Here is a 19,179-nt window from a genome sequence, read left to right on the forward strand (position 1 = left end):
CTTCTCTACGTAACGAAATTAGTTCGGGATGTGCAGTCACTCCAATACAGCATGCAAGAGGATTTTACAGATTTCGTGATTGATTCCCCCTGCTCATAACTCTGCCAGTAATTACATTTTGGTCACAGATGAGTCATACCACTAGCTGCCAGTATGACCATAACAAAGTTTTCAACAATTCCCAGCGGCCGAAACGTACCTGTTTTTGAGGTCACTTTCGTAGATGTGTTAGAATGACTTCACATCCCGAGCGTAGAAGATGACCTCTGAGAGACTGTGTCAACAACAACACACAGTACTGAAGCTCTGGCTAAGAATAACCAGGCACATCTTTCTCACTGAATTTCCCGGGAGCTAAAACTAGTGCAAATATTTCAAGTCCTGATTAACTATTTGCACTTCATGTTTAAATTAATATTATCTTTATTTAAAAAATGTATATAAAATCTTTCTTAATATGAAGACATTAATATTTTTTTGGAAGTATTAATATTGTCATGCTGCACACAACTATTACAGTAATAATTTATGCATGGATAAACATATCTTTTATTTTGCTAGTTTATCTTTTTTTCTGCAGGATATACTCCTGTGGAAATATAAACACATATGCAGTATAATGTGATCCTTTATTGACAACGTTTCACCCACACAGTGGGCTTTTTCAAGTCACACACAGATCTGTGTGTGACTTGAAAAAGCCCACTGTGTGGGTGAAACGTTGTCAATAAAGAATCACATTATACTGCATATGTGTTTATATTTCCACTGTGTCGGTATTTGATACCATTTATTTCCAGGATATACTCCTGTATAGTGTAAAACATCAAGGGGTATTTGACTGGCACAAGATTGGAGAGCATAGTTCCAGAGGGTACTAAGTAGGAGCTCCTGGGCACTCCGGGCATAGCATCACAATGCTTTGTTTTTTCAGCAGTGTTTGTCTTGGTATAGTTCTAAATATAGGGTTCCTAGAGATTATTAAATGCTAGATCCGGGAACTCTAGAAAATATCTTCATCTAGGCGAGTACAAATAGGAAGCGCGTCTGTCTGGCGCTCACCAGACGGAGGATCGAGCCTCCAACACGTCTTGCGCTGAATGACTCACTTGGGTTTAGCGCTTAACATGGATTAATTTATTTTATTTTCATCTGATTTCGTCCAACTGATGCCAAATTAGAGGAGTTTCAAAGGGTTGGGTCCCAAACCTAGGACATGTTCTGGATGTTGATCTGCAAGTTGTGTCCTCTTGTGGATGTTGAGCTGCAAGTTCTGTCTTCTTGAAGATGTTGAGCAACAAGTTCTGTCTTCTTGAAGATGTTGAGCAACAAGTTCTGTTTTCTGGAAGTTGTTGAGCAAAAAGTTCTGTTTTCTTGTCTCTGTTGAGCTACAAGTTCTGTCTTCTTGTTGGTATTGATTTACAAGTTTTGTCCTCTCGTGGATGTTGAGCTACAAGACCTGTCCTCCTGTTAATGTTGAGCTACAAGTTCTGTTTTCCTGTGGATGTTGAACTACAAGTTGTATCCTCTTGTGGATGTTGATCTGTAAGTTCTGTCCTCTTGTGAAGGCTGAGCTGCAAGCTGTGTCCTCTTAAGGGTGTTGAGAACCACGTGTTCAGCCTATTATGGTTCTCTTGAAAGTGTTGAGCTGCAGTTAAGGGAGTGCATGGGGGGGGGGAGGGTTCTCTGGAAACAGGTACACCTCTATCGGTCGCAAAAATACCGAATTTGTAGTATATATATATATATATATATATATATATATATATATATATATATATATATATATATATATATATATATATATATATATATATATATATATATATATATATATATATATATATATATATATATATATATATATATATATATATATATATATATATATATATATATGCAAGGAATTCGCAAGAGCATGCGAATTATACACAAACACTGATCTCTGGCTGAAGGAGTCTCCTTCAGCCAGAGATCAGTGTTTGTATATATATATATTTATACATATATATATATATATATATATATATATATATATATATATATATATATATATATATATATATATATATATATATATATATATATATATATATATATATATATATATATATATGCAAAACAACCACTCTGAAAGAATAGAGAAATTCCAAGTGCTTTCGTGACTACTCACATTATCCTTGATAATGTGAGTAGTCACGAAAGCGCTTGGAATTTCTCTATTCTTTCAAAGTGGTTGTTTTGCATATTCTGAAATCACCTGTTTACTGTGATCTTATTGCATATATATATATATATATATATATATATATATATATATATATATATATATATATATATATATATATATATATATATATATATATATATATATATGTATACATACATATATAGATAGATAGATAGATAGATAGATAGATAAATATAATCACTAAAAGTGGATAACTTTTTAAATAACTGACGTAAAATAACTTGACAGTCATTTTGCATGTGAGAGCACAACACGGGATCGATGTCTACTAATGTGTATCAATTTTGTTTTCATTATATTTTCATGTTGCAAGTTAATTTTATAAATAAATTTGGTATTGAATTTGGTACACCAATGCAGACCTGGAATTTATATCTCCAGGCCGTAATATAAACATTAATTCTCAGTTTAGCTATACGCATATGTATATAAATTAGCTATACACATATGCATATACAAATTATACATAATAGATATAACTTTAGTTTCATATGGTAATCGCATGATAACCCTGGGGAAGGTTAGCCACCCAGGATACCCGTGGGGAAGGTCGGCCACCTAGGATAACCCTGGGGAAGGTTAGTCACCCAGGATAACCCTGGGGAAGGATAGCCACCCAGGATACCCGTGGGGAAGGTCGGCCACCTAGGATAACCCTGGGGAAGGTTAGTCACCCAGGATAACCCTGGGGAAGGATAGCCACCCAGGATACCCGTGGGGAAGGTCGGCCACCTAGGATAACCCTGGGGAAGGTTAGTCACCCAGGATAACCCTGGGGAAGGTTAGCCACCCAGGATACCCGTGGGGAAGGTCGGCCACCTAGGATAACCCTGGGGAAGGTTAGTCACCCAGATAACCCTGGGGAAGGTTAGCCACCCAGGATACCCGTGGGGAAGGTCCGCCACCTAGGATAACCCTGGGGAAGGTTAGTCACCCAGGATAACCCTGGGGAAGGTTAGCCACCCAGGATACCCGTGGGGAAGGTCGGCCACCTAGGATAACCCTGGGGAAGGTTAGTCACCCAGATAACCCTGGGGAAGGTTAGCCACCCAGGATACCCGTGGGGAAGGTCCGCCACCTAGGATAACCCTGGGGAAGGTTAGTCACCCAGGATAACCCTGGGGAAGGTTAGCCACCCAGGATACCCGTGGGGAAGGTCCGCCACCTAGGATAACCCTGGGGAAGGTTAGTCACCCAGGATAACCCTGGGGAAGGATAGCCACCCAGGATACCCGTGGGGAAGGTCGGCCACCTAGGATAACCCTGGGGAAGGTTAGTCACCCAGGATAACCCTGGGGAAGGATAGCCACCCAGGATACCCGTGGGGAAGGTCGGCCACCTAGGATAACCCTGGGGAAGGTTAGTCACCCAGGATAACCCTGGGGAAGGTTAGACACACAGGATAACCCTGGGAAAGGTTAGCCACCCAGGATAACCCTGGGAAAGGTTAGCCACCCTGAATAACCCTGGGGAAGGTTAGCCACCCAGGATAACCGTGGGGAAGGTCGGCCACCCAGGATAACCGTGGGGAAGGTTAGCCAACCAGGATAACTCTGGGGAAGGTTAGCCACCCAGGATAACAACGGGGAAGGTTAGCCACCCAGGATAATTCTGGGGAAGGTTAGCCAAACAGGATAACTCTGGGGAAGGTTAGCCACCCAGGATAACCCTGAGGTAGGTTAGCCACACAAGATAACCCTGGGGAAGGTTAGCCACCCAGGATAACCCTGGGGAAGGTTAGCTACCCAGGATAACCCTGGGGAAGGTTAGCCACCCAGGATAACCCTGGGGAAGATTAGTCACCCAGGATAACCCTGGGAAAGGTTAGCCACCCAGGCTAACCCTGGGGAGGCTTAGCCACTCAGGATAACCCTGGGGAAGGTTAGCCACCCAGGATAACCCTGGGGAAGGTTAGCCACTCAGGATAACCCTGGGGAAGGTTAGCCACCCAGGATAACCCTGGGGAAGGTTAGCCACCCAGGATAACCCTGGGGAAGGTTAGCCACCCAGGATAACCCTGGGGAGGCTTAGCCACTCAGGATAACCCTGGGGAAGGTTAGCTACCCAGGATAACCCTGGGGAAGGTTAGCCACCCAGGATAACCCTGGGGAAGATTAGTCACCCAGGATAACCCTGGGAAAGGTTAGCCACCCAGGATAACCCTGGGGAGGCTTAGCCACTCAGGATAACCCTGGGGAAGGTTAGCCACCCAGGATAACCCTGGGGAAGGTTAGCCACTCAGGATAACCCTGGGGAAGGTTAGCCACCCAGGATAACCCTGGGGAAGGTTAGCCACCCAGGATAACCCTGGGGAAGGTTAGCCACCCAGGATAACCCTGGGGAGGCTTAGCCACTCAGGATAACGCTGGGGAAGGTTAGCTACCCAGGATAACCCTGGGGAAGGTTAGCCACCCAGGATAACCCTGGGGAAGATTAGTCACCCAGGATAACCCTGGGAAAGGTTAGCCACCCAGGATAACCCTGGGGAAGGTTAGCCACCCAGGATAACCCTGGGGAGGCTTAGCCACTCAGGATAACCCTGGGGAAGGTTAGCTACCCAGGATAACCCTGGGGAAGGTTAGCCACCCAGGATAACCCTGGGGAAGATTAGTCACCCAGGATAACCCTGGGAAAGGTTAGCCACCCAGGATAACCCTGGGGAGGCTTAGCCACTCAGGATAACCCTGGGGAAGGTTAGCCACCCAGGATAACCCTGGGGAAGGTTAGCCACTCAGGATAACCCTGGGGAAGGTTAGCCACCCAGGATAACCCTGGGGAAGGTTAGCCACCCAGGATAACCCTGGGGAAGGTTAGCCACCCAGGATAACCCTGAGGAAGGTTAGCCGCCCATGAAAACCCTAGGGAGTCTTAGCCACCGAGGATAACCCTGGGCAGGGTTAGCCACCCAAGATAACCCTAGGCAGTGTTAGCCACCCAGGATAACTCTGGGGAGGGTTAGCCGCCCAGGAAAACCCTGGGCAGGGTTAGCCACCCAGCATAACCCTGGGCAGGGTTAGCCACCCAGGATAACGCTGGTGAAGGTGAGCCACTCAGGATAAAACTGGGGAAGGTTAGCCACCCAGGATGCATCATCAAGGACCGTCTGTCATATTTCCATTGTGATTCTTCAGTCTTGTTCAGGATGCGACCCACACCATTCGACTAACCTCCAGGTACCTAATTACTGCTAGGTAAACAGGAGTAGCAGGTCTAAGGATACATGCCTAACGTTTCCACCAATGCCTGGGAGTGAACCCCGAACATTTAGTGATTAAAGCGAGAGCGTTACCAACCGAGCCACAAAACACTGGCTCGGTTACAGTCGGGATTCAATAGGCAAATAAAAAGAGACAGAACGAGAGGTATGAATCGAACAGGGACAGTATTGAATGGGTAAAATTAGTATTATTGATGGACAGCAAACCTGCGTAGAAGACATCCTAGGTGACAACAAGATTATTAAATTTGGAGTCCTGATTTCCATAGCATCATAATGATACCATGTACATAATGATACCGTGTGCATTGCCTATATAACCATACAATGTGTTTCAGCTACACTGGACCTAACTAGGTTGCTTCAGTGGCTTGAGCCGGTAGGTGATTTGAACCTGCCTCGCATGGGCCACTAGGCCTGCTGCAGTTCTCCTTTCTTATGTTTTTTATAACCGTACTATATGCTTAAGCTACATAACCATGCATATTCTTCAACTATTTGGCCATATCGTGTTCTTTAGTTTTATATTATACAAAGAGACATTCAATGACTGACTGTTGTATAAAGAGGCATTCATCGCATCCTCTTTTCTTCCCCTAGAAAAAACAAATGATAGCTTTTGAAATTTGTGATTATTCTAAGTTCTCTTTACATTTCCTCACCTTTTATTCTTTCTACAAATTCCTTCTTCATACCTCCTCTGATACCAAACTGTTTTCGTTCTCAAATGATAACACTAGGTACTAAATTCAGTGCAAGTTCCTTCATAGTTAACTAATTGGTTCTCTGTGAATCGAGCTAATGACTTCTCCACAGAGCACACCTTCCCACGACCCTTGGCAAGGACTCTTCCATTTTCCCGGCCAACTTCAGTACTCTCAGAAGTACCCCACAAGCATTCAAATTGACCTTTGACCCCCCTCATGCACATAATAGCAGGGAGTTGAAGTACCCTCCAGATTAATAAGCCTAGGCTCATTCAGGCTTCCCTGGTCTTCAAATGGTGTCTCAAAATACACTAGGTTATTTATCAAACCCTTGTATAATCCTCTTCTTTTTCAATAATAAATACTTAACTTTCATTACCAGTATTATTTCTTTATAATTAATGTAAAAATTTTGACATTCAAACTAAAAAAACATAACGCAAAGGTATATTAACATAAAAAAAATTAACCGCATTTCATACTTAACGATTCGTATCCCATTAAACCTCTAAAATATTCTCAGTAAGTGGAGTTCCTGATCAATTTGATAATTAATTCTGCTGAGGGCAATGGGTGGCTCACTCGTTCACCTCTGGTATGACTTTCCCCTCAAGGAAGGTTCCTTGATGTTGGTGAGGGGCTCTTGATTTAGGGAATTGGATCTGTGCTCCAGTTCCCTGAATTAAGCCTGAATGCCTTCCACATCCCCCCCAGGCGCTGTATAATCCTCCGGGTTTAGCGCTTCCCCCTTGATTATAATAATAATAATCTGGTATGACTTTGGTGTTACAGCGGTGGTAATTTCACTTAAGTGGTCTCTTGCTAAATTAAAGTTCTTCTCACTTGCCTTCGGTCTGCTTGTGTCACGCTTCCTAGCAAAAACTGTTTGCTTCTATCTAATGTTATGAAGGACTCGTATTTAAAGGCGATATTTCTCTTGCACAGTGTGTATATAATATTTTTATTCTTCTTATGATGGCTAATGGTAAATTCTACTGATCAGGGTTGTTTAAATCTGGGAATGGTCGAATTATTGTGGGAAGAGATTACCAGCCGTGTTTGCAGCCTGGGAATCTCTCCCTTCCTTGTTCTGTAAATATTTATATTATTAATTGAATATTTTTAATGACGTCTGGAACGTTGTTCCTTTTATTTTTTTTAATGTGTATGAGTTGAAATTTATTTGCATGAAGATGTCTGGGAGGACGAATTTCTTTTTAGAGACAAAGCATGATGAAGATACACATCTACCACGCATATATATCTACCAAGCATGATGAAGATACACATCTGCCAAGCATGACAATGATACACATCTACCACACATGATGAAGATACACATCTACCACGCATGTATATCTACCAAGCATGATGAAGATACACATTTGCCAAGAGCCACATCAGGAGGAAGGAAGATGTTACCGCTGCTAATTCTAATGGGTTGACCTCCCAGGTGGCTTGCCAACCCAAGAGGCTTGCCCTCCCCGGCCGCCTGTGCCTGGCGTCCACCTGTCATCGACATACGAGAGGATAAGCGTCGGATACTTAGGTGAAATGAGGTGCTTTGGGAACTGGTGTCTTGGTCCAGGCCAGAGCATTAACCCAGCATCCTAATAATCGGCCTCTGCAATCAATACTATTCCAACAGCCAGAGATGACCCTCCCATCAAGATCATCCACTTACTGCATGATCTATGACTACATGCAAAACGCTGCTTTCTCTGGGTCCTTCAGCTTTATTATCAACGAACTCTTTAGCCTCAACGACCTGCCTAGCTTCCAGTTTCCTCATATTGCGACATTCACAGACATACTAAAAACCCTTCCCAATACAAGAGGCATCGCTGTTCTAATAGATCCTCCAATCACTGCCACCCAAGCCACTCCAGACCTACCAGCTACAGAATCCCATGAAACCCAAGCCACTCCAGACCTACCAGCTACATTATCCCATGAAACCCAAGTCACTCCACTTGCCCTGCCTGATGCTACCTCTACAAACATAACACTGCATAAAGATCAAGATTCCCACACTTCTGTAGAAGAAATTGTAGTCGATGACTGCACCACTGGCATCAAGTGGAAAAACCTACGATTCTTCATTGCATCCTCGAACAAGAACACCATGGTGTCCAAGGAACTCCAGCCTCGATTCATCAAAGACATCGACTATGAACAACTTATGTACCTAACAAAAGAAGTGTTCAAAAATTTTGAGAATGGGTTGTTTCAGGTGAGACAGTAAACCGAACTTCCGAACTTCTTCTTACGACTCTGTGACCGCGGGTTCAAGCCCCACTCGTGGTATGGTTTGTTTACAATCGTGTCACTACGATTTCGTGAGTCAAACACTACGCTGCTGGGTTAAGCACTGGCTCTGTTTCTACAACTTAAGACACTCCCTCCGACGCTGTTTTTCGCCTAGTCCTTCCTACCCGCTCTCCTTACCTTAGTTAGTTGTGCTTCTCTGTGTGACAAGTTAATAATCCAAGGTGGACCGAAACATCGTCATGAATTCCAGTCTCCTACATGCGGGTTTTTTGTGTATTGTTCCAGCCACGGTATTGTGCCTTTTTAGTTTATAAATAAATTTATATTTGTAAATTTTGTACCTGTTGTGTTGTCCTACCCTAGTTTTACTTCCGTATATTATGCTGAAGATTGAGAGAGATCTAGATGATTATTAAACTTATTTCTGTGTATCATATAAACTGTAACAATGAAAATTTCCCCCCTCCTCTCTCACTTTCTTTGATTTATATTAAGAGGCCTTAAGAGACGGGGATGGGGGTGGCATCATCACGTACTCTGAGAGACATACACCTCTCGATGTATGTGTGTATATTATTTGAATGGTTAGGTGAATACAATTTAAAGCCTGTTGCATAAATCCTGTTCACCTCCAATCAAGAATGCTTTAATCCCTAAAAGAGTAATTAAAGCAAACTCATAGTATATATACGCTTAGATACATACTCTTCTCGTTCTACATAATCTTTGCATTATTTAATTGTTAAGGTTCATGTAACTATGTTGTCTGAAAATAATGAAATTTTAGCAGTAAGTAAATATTGGTCCTCGGCGTACTTTGGCAATAAAATATAATTTAAGATGTATAATCTTAAATTGGTTCTGCCATCGCTAACGAAACCCAACCTAACCTAGCTTAATCACACATAACTTAGCATAACCAGACATAACCTAGCGTAAGCAGATATAACCTAGGGTAAGCAGATATAACCTAGCGTAATCAGACATAACCTAGCGTAACCAGACATAACCTAGCGTATCCAGACAGCCTAATATAACAGAAAGTAATTTACTCAGTTACTGTCAGAAATGGAACTAGCCTAGCGAGTCTTTGTTTACGTTTGCTGTGCATGGATAGTGTGTTGACTCTGTGGTGTGTTGAGTTTAGGCTAAAATAAATTCAATATTTTCCTTATATCTACGAAAATAAACATTTACACAAAAATAACTATTTATTGTGGTGTAGATAAGTTGTATCGTATAACATACAGTAATGGCCCAGTTCGGCCATTACTGTCACAGCTGACTGGAAAGAAAAAATGACCATTTCTCAGTTATTTGTGGAATATAAAATGTTCTTGTCCTCAGTAATATTTATATTAGTATTAGAAATGAGAATACGTTAATAACTTAGAATAGAGGAAACAGTGTAATACATTTAAATGCATTTTATAATATGTTGAAAATGAATTAAGATTCATTATAGATTTAGAAAAGCGAATATAACTAAAAGGCGTCAAATAAATTGAATAACAGGAAATTAATTATTGTAATTTGCGATATGCTCCAAGGGCGACATCTTAGCATCCTAAGGTGTTCACTCACTCTTTGAAAGGTGGCGAGCGATGGGAAAGGGTGTGCAGAAGACTGATCGAAAGAACTATGAATAAACATCTATCACTCCAGCAAACAAACACCTGGATGTCTCCAAGAAAAATCACTGTGGCTGCTACAACATGCAAAAAAAGAAACTGTAGCCATTAAACCACAGCTGACACTTAGAAGAGTAAGATATTTATACCCCATCAACTCAGTTATTTTACAAGATATATATAGATTTGGACAGAAATTTAGTTAGCGACGACTTCCTGTTTGAGTGTCATGGGTCACGACACAGTCTACCCAAAATTCAAGGAACTGCATTAATTTATTGTATCATGATATCTGAGCATGTATCTTAATAATAATTATCTGTCCACTGATAAATTTAATTCCCGCAATCAATTGTACAGTCCAGTAAACTATACGAGTATAGTCCACTTCTTATATTCTGTAAAAATCATATAAATATGAAGACAGGGTATTGTAAGATATATCCGTGGTTCCAGTGTGGATTTGGTAACTATAGATCTGCGAAGGCGTGCATTAGACCGCTGACGTCTTGTAAAACGATAAAGCGCATTACCAGACTGAAGCACTCAGTTCCTTGGTATAACTGCTTGTACGTTAGGCGTGGGAAGCCTTGAGGGCTGCTGCTGATACCCATTAATCACAGGAAGGCAGCATTTCGTCGGGTTCAATGGCGACTGCTCGTCTGGTTTCAGTGATCTAGAAACTGATAAAAAAATCCCTAGAGTTTTCCCTGACCTCACGTTTTCTTAAAGAAAAAATGATAGCAACTTATGATGGCGTAACTATTTTCGTCTTCAGGAGGGATTCGCCGATTTTGCATGATTCGATATGATAAATGAAACATTAATTTGCTTCCTCGTATATGATAAGCTCCTTTAGTGACCAGAGTGCACATTAATGAGATACACTTCTACTGATGTTCTTCTTTGTCAGAAATCCTCAGTCTCTCAAAAATTCGTAATTATGTAATCATTATGTAATCATTTATTTTTCCTTAATGTTGAGAAGGTATAGACTATAGAATATTGCCTGAAGAGTGAAGGATGAGGGACTGATTACCTCAACTTCTATTGTCTTCTGCATTTAATTCTGCTAGGCTGAAAGACTGATTACTTCCTTTTCTACACATGTCTCTAACTCTTCCTCAGTGGAGACATGGGAGTCTCCGTTCTCGTTTTTGTATTTTGACTATTTGTGTACAGAGAATTCGCATAGATCAAACGCTTCACGTTAGAGTTAAGAATAATGTCTGCACCGTTCATTAGGAAGAGGGAGTCCTGCGGGAAGTGAGTTCCATTTGGTTCTGCCATACCGACTGATGTCCTTCCAATGGGAGTTTTCGGCAGTAAACAGGAATAACTTTTTTTTTTCAGTTTACATATGGTGGCGGATCATCGATTTAAAATTTCACCTGGAAAGACGATAGCTATTCATCTATGTCAAGTCTAGAGCGTCAACGTGAATCTGGATCTATATCTTGTATCAAACAATAAATTAATAATCACAATATCGTGGCTGGAAATATTAAAAAATAACTACGATTTCCAGAGGAAACTGGACGACGTTTCGGTCCGTCCTGTGCCATTATTAAGTTCTGATGATGCTGAGTTATTCGTGGATGTTATCTTATTTCGAAGGCACCCTTGATTTTGGCCTGTTTGTGTACTTGACGCTGATACGGTTTTACCATTTTCTCATGAATCCAGTTAAAGCATCAATAAGAATCCCAAATGGAATTAAGTCACTTTGTTTGACTTTTTTGGGCTATCTGGGTAATCTACACATATGCTGCTATGTATGATAATTATTGTAACTGTATTTATGTGTACCTGTACCTAAATAAACTTACTTTTGCCTTGATTTTGCCCAGACGATTATGTGATATTGAATGTGATTCATGGAACCTTAATGCATCTGGGCACTGGGGACTTCTCTACCTTCCCTATGCCCAGCCTCCGTCAGAAGGCTGTGAGAACAGCTCGGAGTTCCGATGCTAATTGCTGGTATCTTGATGCATTTAGTTTGAGAACTAATTCAATTTTAAAGTTTTCTCCAACATATCTGTTGATTTATTCATGTATCCCACAATTTCACCTTGACGATGGCCTGAGGTGACATATAGTAGGTGTTTTACCTGTGTCGAGTCTAGAATTGTTTTCTAGAATTTGTCACTGTAAGAGCTTGTCAATTGAGTTAAATATTAAGTTGTATGCATAAAGAATGATAGCTATACTAAAGTGTGTCAGTTTTACTTAATATTATCACTTTAAGGAGTGTTCTTTAAGGACTGTACGTTTTAACCCTTTTCACTCTTCCAGGCTAGAAATGGAAGAGGTTTATCCCAGTTACGCGGCGTTTACTGAAATGGGTCCGAGTTCTTGTTAATGATTCTGGAATTGAGGAGGTCGATGAGCTGGTAAAGCCAGCTGTGTCTCACTCGATTCCTGTACACACCTCGACTGATCGGGACTTCTCTACAGGGATTTCTGATTAATCAATTTAGAAAAACACTGTAGGCAGTCAGAAACTCCTATACTCCTATACACAAACTCAGATTGCACTAACAGGTGGAGAAATAATTCCCTTTTGTTCCAATTTTGAAGCAGCTTTCTCCGTAAAGGACTGTCGAATGTCACGGGTTAACTGACGTCTGACGACGGGTTTTATTTACCTGTCCATCCGGGATGTCAGATACCTGCTGCATGACCCATGGCAAGAATGTAGCATCCCTGGACAATGGCAGTTATTGAAGTTATTCTCCAAGGTAACTTTCAATTTTTAACTTCCTTTTCGTGACACTCAAGTGTTATCCAGTTTTTCCCTCCGAATTCGATTTATATTTCGAACTAAATTTTTGGTTCACAAATTACTTTAACTTAGGAGACTATAAGCTATTTATTTTAAGAATATGGCATCAACGACATCGTATGTAAGGTGCCAGAGACATTATTACTGAAATAATGCATTTTAATGCATTATATGGTTAATGCAATGAATAATCCACTCAAACGTACAATTAGTCAAGTATTTACAGAGTTTCTTACACATAACTGATATTCAAGCTAATAAACATTCCCTCTTGTATACTTTCATTAGCACATTGGGAAGTACAGTACCTGTACACTGAAGGGGTGCTGATATGTTGCAGTTGTTTAACTGTAGTGTAAATGCGCCTCTGGCAAGACAGTGATGGAGTGAATGATGATGAAAGTGTTTCTTCTTTTTCGGGTCACCCTGCCTTGAAACGACTGATGTGTAAATAAAAAAAAAGAAATATTTCCTCCAGTCGTCTTCTTCAGCCCAGTATAAGCTCTTTACATTTATAGGACAGAGTACCTTCATATTATAACACAATCAGCCTACTCTAGTAGTGATCTGTTGCTTATTCAGTCACACACATCTGAGGCTACTACAAGGTATTTCCATTCACTCTCAGCCTCTTACATTCTCAGTCCACTCAGTAAATCCTCATCTTCATGTAAAGTGTGGATAATTTACGATTTCACTGACTACTTTTCTGAGTACCACTACAATTAAATTATTTTGATTAAAAAATCATTATTTTTTAGCCGAAGTAGATTTTATTGTACCTTTCGTATGATTTTTAAAATATATGATATATTATAAAAATACAGAGAAAATATAGAAAAATATTTTATTGTATATTTCGACGATTCAGATCATGGACTGGGCCGCGGGGGGGCACTGACCCCCGAAACACCCTTCAGGTGTACATCAATTTTTAGCTCAAATATGCACATATCACTAAGCACTAGAGGTGGAAGCCATTTACATATTTTAAAGGCTTAGTTAACTATTACATCCTTAGCCCAGTACAAAAATTACTTACCAAGACTGTAGATGGAAAACTGACACAGATACTGGCGAGATATCATGCACTGGGCGCTCTGTTTAACGACGATGAGACCAAAGCCGATGCAGCCCAGCGCGTAGGCGAACCCCAGGAAAGTCTGCAAAAGGATGAGAGCAGAATCTTCCAGTCCCTCTCTCTGGGCGCCCAGGATCTGCAGAAGAAGTTACACCGGTGAGGAATCTAGACCCGGCAGAAAACGATATCTATTTGCATAAAAAAGTTCGAGGACTGTGCGTAAACAAAGTCCAATTGGGTTATCCCTGAATATCTATTGTGTTTGGAAGAGAGTTGTACCAGATCAAAGACATTCTTTTCGAGAAGTTTGAGGGTATTAAATAAAATCATCATTCTACATTCTGAAGCTTCAGCTCTGGAAGGCAATTGCCTAGACTGGCTGAAAATCCAGTCTTGAGTCAGAGAGAAAGAAAGAGAGAGAGAGAAAGAGCAAGAAAGAGATAGAGTGAGAGAGAGAGAGAGAGAGAGCGGGATGCATGCTTCTATACCACAAGACGGGCAGAAAGCAGCAATTTCACTCTGGCTGTACCCTTCTCCAGAACATCACTCCATCTGGGATCGTTTATCCCCAGGATGACTCGAGTATGGAACACATTCGTACAGCATTATGATGTCAACGAGATAAAGTCAGTTGATTAAATGACAATGCTGGCCCATAAATGGCTCCAACTTCATCCTGTTCCTTACCTGTATATGTCATAACAATGAAAATGATGATGTAGGTAACAGCTCTTAGCTTGTCAATAAAGTTAGGAATCCTTAATAACTTGTCAGTAGCTTGTCAAAAAACTTAGGGATCCTTAACCTAACCCTGTCACACCCTATGTAAAAAAAAAAAAGAGAGGAAGAAGAGAGAGAGCATCTATCATCAAGAAGTCAATACTTTCCTTTGGGTCCTAGACCACCATATATTTTGTTTAGTGTTATCTTTATTCATCTGTAATGCTTTTGAACCAGGTGGTCATTCGGCGCTCTGTGTATACAACTGAATGCACCAATAAGTATACAACTACTAAGTAATAATATGTAAAAACCACTATTAAAACCATCTTAAACTACACATGCCCATTAATGGAGATCAATAAAATCTTGGTCTTAAAATATTAAAAACTTATGCATCCACTTAAGAAGCTCATCATTATAATGCAGCCGAGGAAGAAAGGTTAAACGTGAACGGCCGTCAGTGACACACAAAAAATAAGAAAATGTCCAGGTAGCCATGAGGAAATGAGCTGCTCATTCGTCACTCGACAGAGAATTGTTTCAGTGTTACGATTCCTGTTTAGATAGTCCAATTACCCAAGTACTGTCAAAAATTGTACACTTTTTTTTCCTCATCTTTACGGCCCATGTCCACCACTTTTCCTTAGCCCTTCAAGTGGACCAAGGAATTCACTGCCAGGCAGTAAACTGCTGTGGATACACTGACTCTATATAAAAGAAATTAAAATGTTATTTTTTTCTCTTCTTCGAAGCTAAAACAAAGCCCACGAGCAAGCTAAATGTGTGAATGTTTGACACTTCAGAAACAGATTTTCCTGACAAAATCAACCGAGGTCATTTACCAGACTTGGACTGTTTTCACAGAAGAGTTAAATGCACTTCTCTAGGTTATGATGTACATTGCGTCGATGTCCATCTCGTCATTCATAGATGTGCCGAGCAATCGAAAGGCACATGGGACTGATTTTTAATATAATAATTATAAAAAATCACCCCAGCTGGGACACCATGTTATCTCACTGGGAAGAAAGGTACATCTTTTTTTCTCCTCAACATGCTTAGTCACAGACCGGGTCGAGGGGGCGTTGACCCCCGAAACTCTCTCCAGGTATCCAGGTATGAGTAATAAGGTGAGCCAGCACAGACTACACTACTTCTTCTTACTACATACTGGGATTTTACACACTTCTGCTTAACTTTTAAATTTTTATGAATAACAAATTAATGATGAGAAAAGTGAATAGATCATTCCACCCAATCGCAGTTTATTAATACTTGTACAATAATAAACTTGGTCAAAGAGAAAGAGATCTTATTCTTAGATGATACAAGACTATAGTGATGATATAAGACTATAGAGACAATTAGCTGAGGAAATCTGAAACACACTTACACACAAAAGTCCTTGGAACAGATCACTCCCCAAAATTTTCCCACAGACCTCCAGCTCTGTGTATAACCAAGGCTCCTCACTAAGCCTTTCTCTTACTTTGGCTGAGTTTATAAAGGCTTCCTCTACCCCCTACCCAGTAATTTCTGATTCAAGGTCACCTTGCATGGGACTTTCATTACGTGGCCTGGAGTTGCCTGATAAAACCACAGAGTGAAAGATTAGCAGTCACCATTTCCCTCTTCGCTAACGGACACAAGCAGGACACCTGGTTTCACCTCAGTTCCTTTCTCGCAAGCCTGATAGTGGAGTGGCATTTTCAAGATATTACAAGAGGCTATCCAGAAAATCGACTTCAGAAGCAAAAAGTCTTACAGGCAGAAGTTGAGCAACAGTTAGAGGTTAAAAATTTACAAAGCCTGATGGAAGATCTTGTATATTGAACAAGGCTAGTCTCTGAAGGAAACATGCGGCCAACAACAATAAAAGGAGGGGAATGGGTTGGAGCCACCAGCATTATTAAGAGGGAGATTTGATGAGGCCGTCTGTTGTTGGAAACACAAAAACCACTCCTGCTGCCACCCATACCTCTAGGGTAAACCCGAGAGAAATGTATACTCATGGGGTTTAATTAGCATCTGAATGGGAGATCAGATGTAGAAAAGAGAACTCTAACTCTGAGGTGAAGTCGGGGAATCTAACCAATTTTTGGATAGAAGACGAGTTCGATATGTCTGGGAAAAGAATATTTAGAGAAACCTAGCTGGTGAGTAGGAGTGATTAGTTGATTAATTATGGTTAGTCTTAACGATGATACGAGGGACATTTGTACTGCAGGTAACCTGTTCGCCACCAGTAAAGAATACTGCAATATCTAAAATGAGGATGGTAAAATCCTCAGTATATGTAAATATATTGAGAGACATACACCTCTTTGTGTAGCTAAACTTGCAATGAGCAGGACCACCATAGCATTATATATATATATATATATATATATATATATATATATATATATATATATATATATATATATATATATATATATATATATATATATATATATATATATATGTCATGCCGAATATTTAAAACTGGTCAATTAGCAAGAACTTATTTAAAATTAAGTCCTTTCTAAAATTTTCTCCTATAAGTTTAAAGATATATTTTTTTGATTATTGTTAATGTAAAAATTTTTAATTTTGCACCAAAAGGAACTTAGAAAACTTACCTAACCTTATTACAACAAGAACAATTTATTTTAGCCTAACCCAACTAAATATATTTTAGATTTGTTTACAATAATTTAATACTAAACAAACACAGTGAAATATATTTTTTTCGTTAGGTTCAGAATGATTTTTGCGAAATTATTGCATACACAAATTTTCACTTGTCCTATATGGCAAGATGAGCGTTGCTATTTAAGCCAAGATCGCAAGTTCTGCCTATTCGGCAAGACATGTATATATATATATATATATATATATATATATATATATATATATATATATATATATATATATATATATATATATATATATATATATGTATATGTATATATACACACTCACACACACACACACACACACACACACACAAAATTATTGAGATGAAGAGCAGCTCGGTAAGATATTTTTGCTGTGTGGATAGAGTGACAGTCCTACAACAGGAATTCTAACTTAGAGGTGAAGCCACAAAGCTTGGTCAGTATTTTTGGTGAATTACTAGATTGAAGAGCTAATACCCAGAGAGACATAGGTTTCAACAAATGTTTGTAACACGTTTGAGCGGTGATCCAGTTAACCGGTGTGCGCACCAGTAGTCAGCCGTTTAACTGGAGCACGCTCTGGCGGCTTGATCCTATCTTCCAGCGCAGGTAGGCAGGTTTACGCTGGCAGGGGATTTCATCTGTTATTTTGATATATAATATTTCCTCATTTTAATCATTCATAGTCGACACAGGATTACGACAATAATGCGGATAATATTAGTAAGTGAACTCGGCAGGTGGATGCTAGCACTCACAAGGTAGATGATGATACTCGCTAGGTAGATGATGGTGCACATCAGGTAGATGGTAGTCCTCACAAGGAACATATTAGTTCATGCGAGGTAGATATTAGTAGTCACCAGATAAAAATGGTACTTACCAGGCAGATAATTGTATTTACCAGGTAGACAGTGACACGTACCAGATAGATATTGCTACTCACAGGTAGATAATGGTACACACCATGTAGATAACGGTAATCATTACGTAAACTCAAGATAAGCAAATTGAAATGTTGGAAGGACGTCGACATAATCTCTTAATCATTTTGGAGATTATTGCTGCCAAATCCTTACTGACTTTTTGAAAAAAACAACTTTGATAAAATTTGGTTCGAGTCTCCTTCAGCCAGAGATCAGTGTTTGTATATATCTATATATATATATATATATATATATATATATATATATATATATATATATATATATATATATATATATATAGGTAGTAGGTTAGTAGACAGCAACCACCCAGGGAGGTACTACCGTCCTGCCAAGTGAGTATGAGGCCAGGTACTAATCAGACTGAGGCCAGGTACTCACCAGGTAGAAGAGAGGAGTGTAGAGGCCTACAGAGGTGATGGCAGCCGTGATCAGTAACACCTGTACGGTGCGGTACTTGAGGCAACTCAGGTCGAAGTACGGAGGCTTCTCTGATTCTGCTTTGTGCTTGTCCTTCACTTGCTGCAGAAAGAGAGAGAAAGGGAGGTCACACCAGGTCAAGAGAGGTCACACCAGGTCAATAGAGGTCACACGATGTCATTATAGCTCACACCAGATCACCGGATGTCACATTAAGTCATCATAGGTCTCCAGGGGTCACGCTAAGTCATCATAGCTCACAGCAGGCCACCAAATATCACGTTGAGTAATCATAGGTCACCAGAGGTCACACTAAGTCATCGTAGCTCACACCAGGTCACTAGATGTCACATTAAGTCATCATAAGTCACAAAGGTCCCACTAAGTCATCACAGGTCACACCAGACCACTAGAGGTCATGTTAAATCATCATAGGTCATACCAGTTACCAGAGGTCACAGTAAGTCATTATAGGTCACAAAAGGT

At 40.2% G+C, this 19,179-nt stretch overlaps 1 protein-coding gene across 3 annotated transcripts in view; it reads right to left on the minus strand.

The window, feature by feature from the left end:
* Positions 1–19,179, minus strand: part of LOC128699110 (monocarboxylate transporter 2) — a 403,927-nt gene that overhangs the window by 18,110 nt on the left and 366,638 nt on the right. For all 3 annotated transcript variants that reach the window (XR_011393491.1, XR_011393492.1, XM_053791628.2), the window contains exons 8-9: positions 18,655–18,795; positions 13,908–14,082 (exon numbers count right to left, since the gene is read on the minus strand). Coding sequence is in view for 1 of the 3 variants with exons in the window: in XM_053791628.2 (XP_053647603.1) it covers positions 13,908–14,082; positions 18,655–18,795 (316 nt within the window). In the remaining 2 variants the exon portion in view is untranslated. The remainder of the gene's footprint in view (positions 1–13,907; positions 14,083–18,654; positions 18,796–19,179) is intronic.

This window comes from Cherax quadricarinatus, chromosome 54 (genome assembly GCF_038502225.1).
Source record: "Cherax quadricarinatus isolate ZL_2023a chromosome 54, ASM3850222v1, whole genome shotgun sequence".
Lineage (NCBI taxonomy): Eukaryota > Metazoa > Arthropoda > Malacostraca > Decapoda > Parastacidae > Cherax > Cherax quadricarinatus.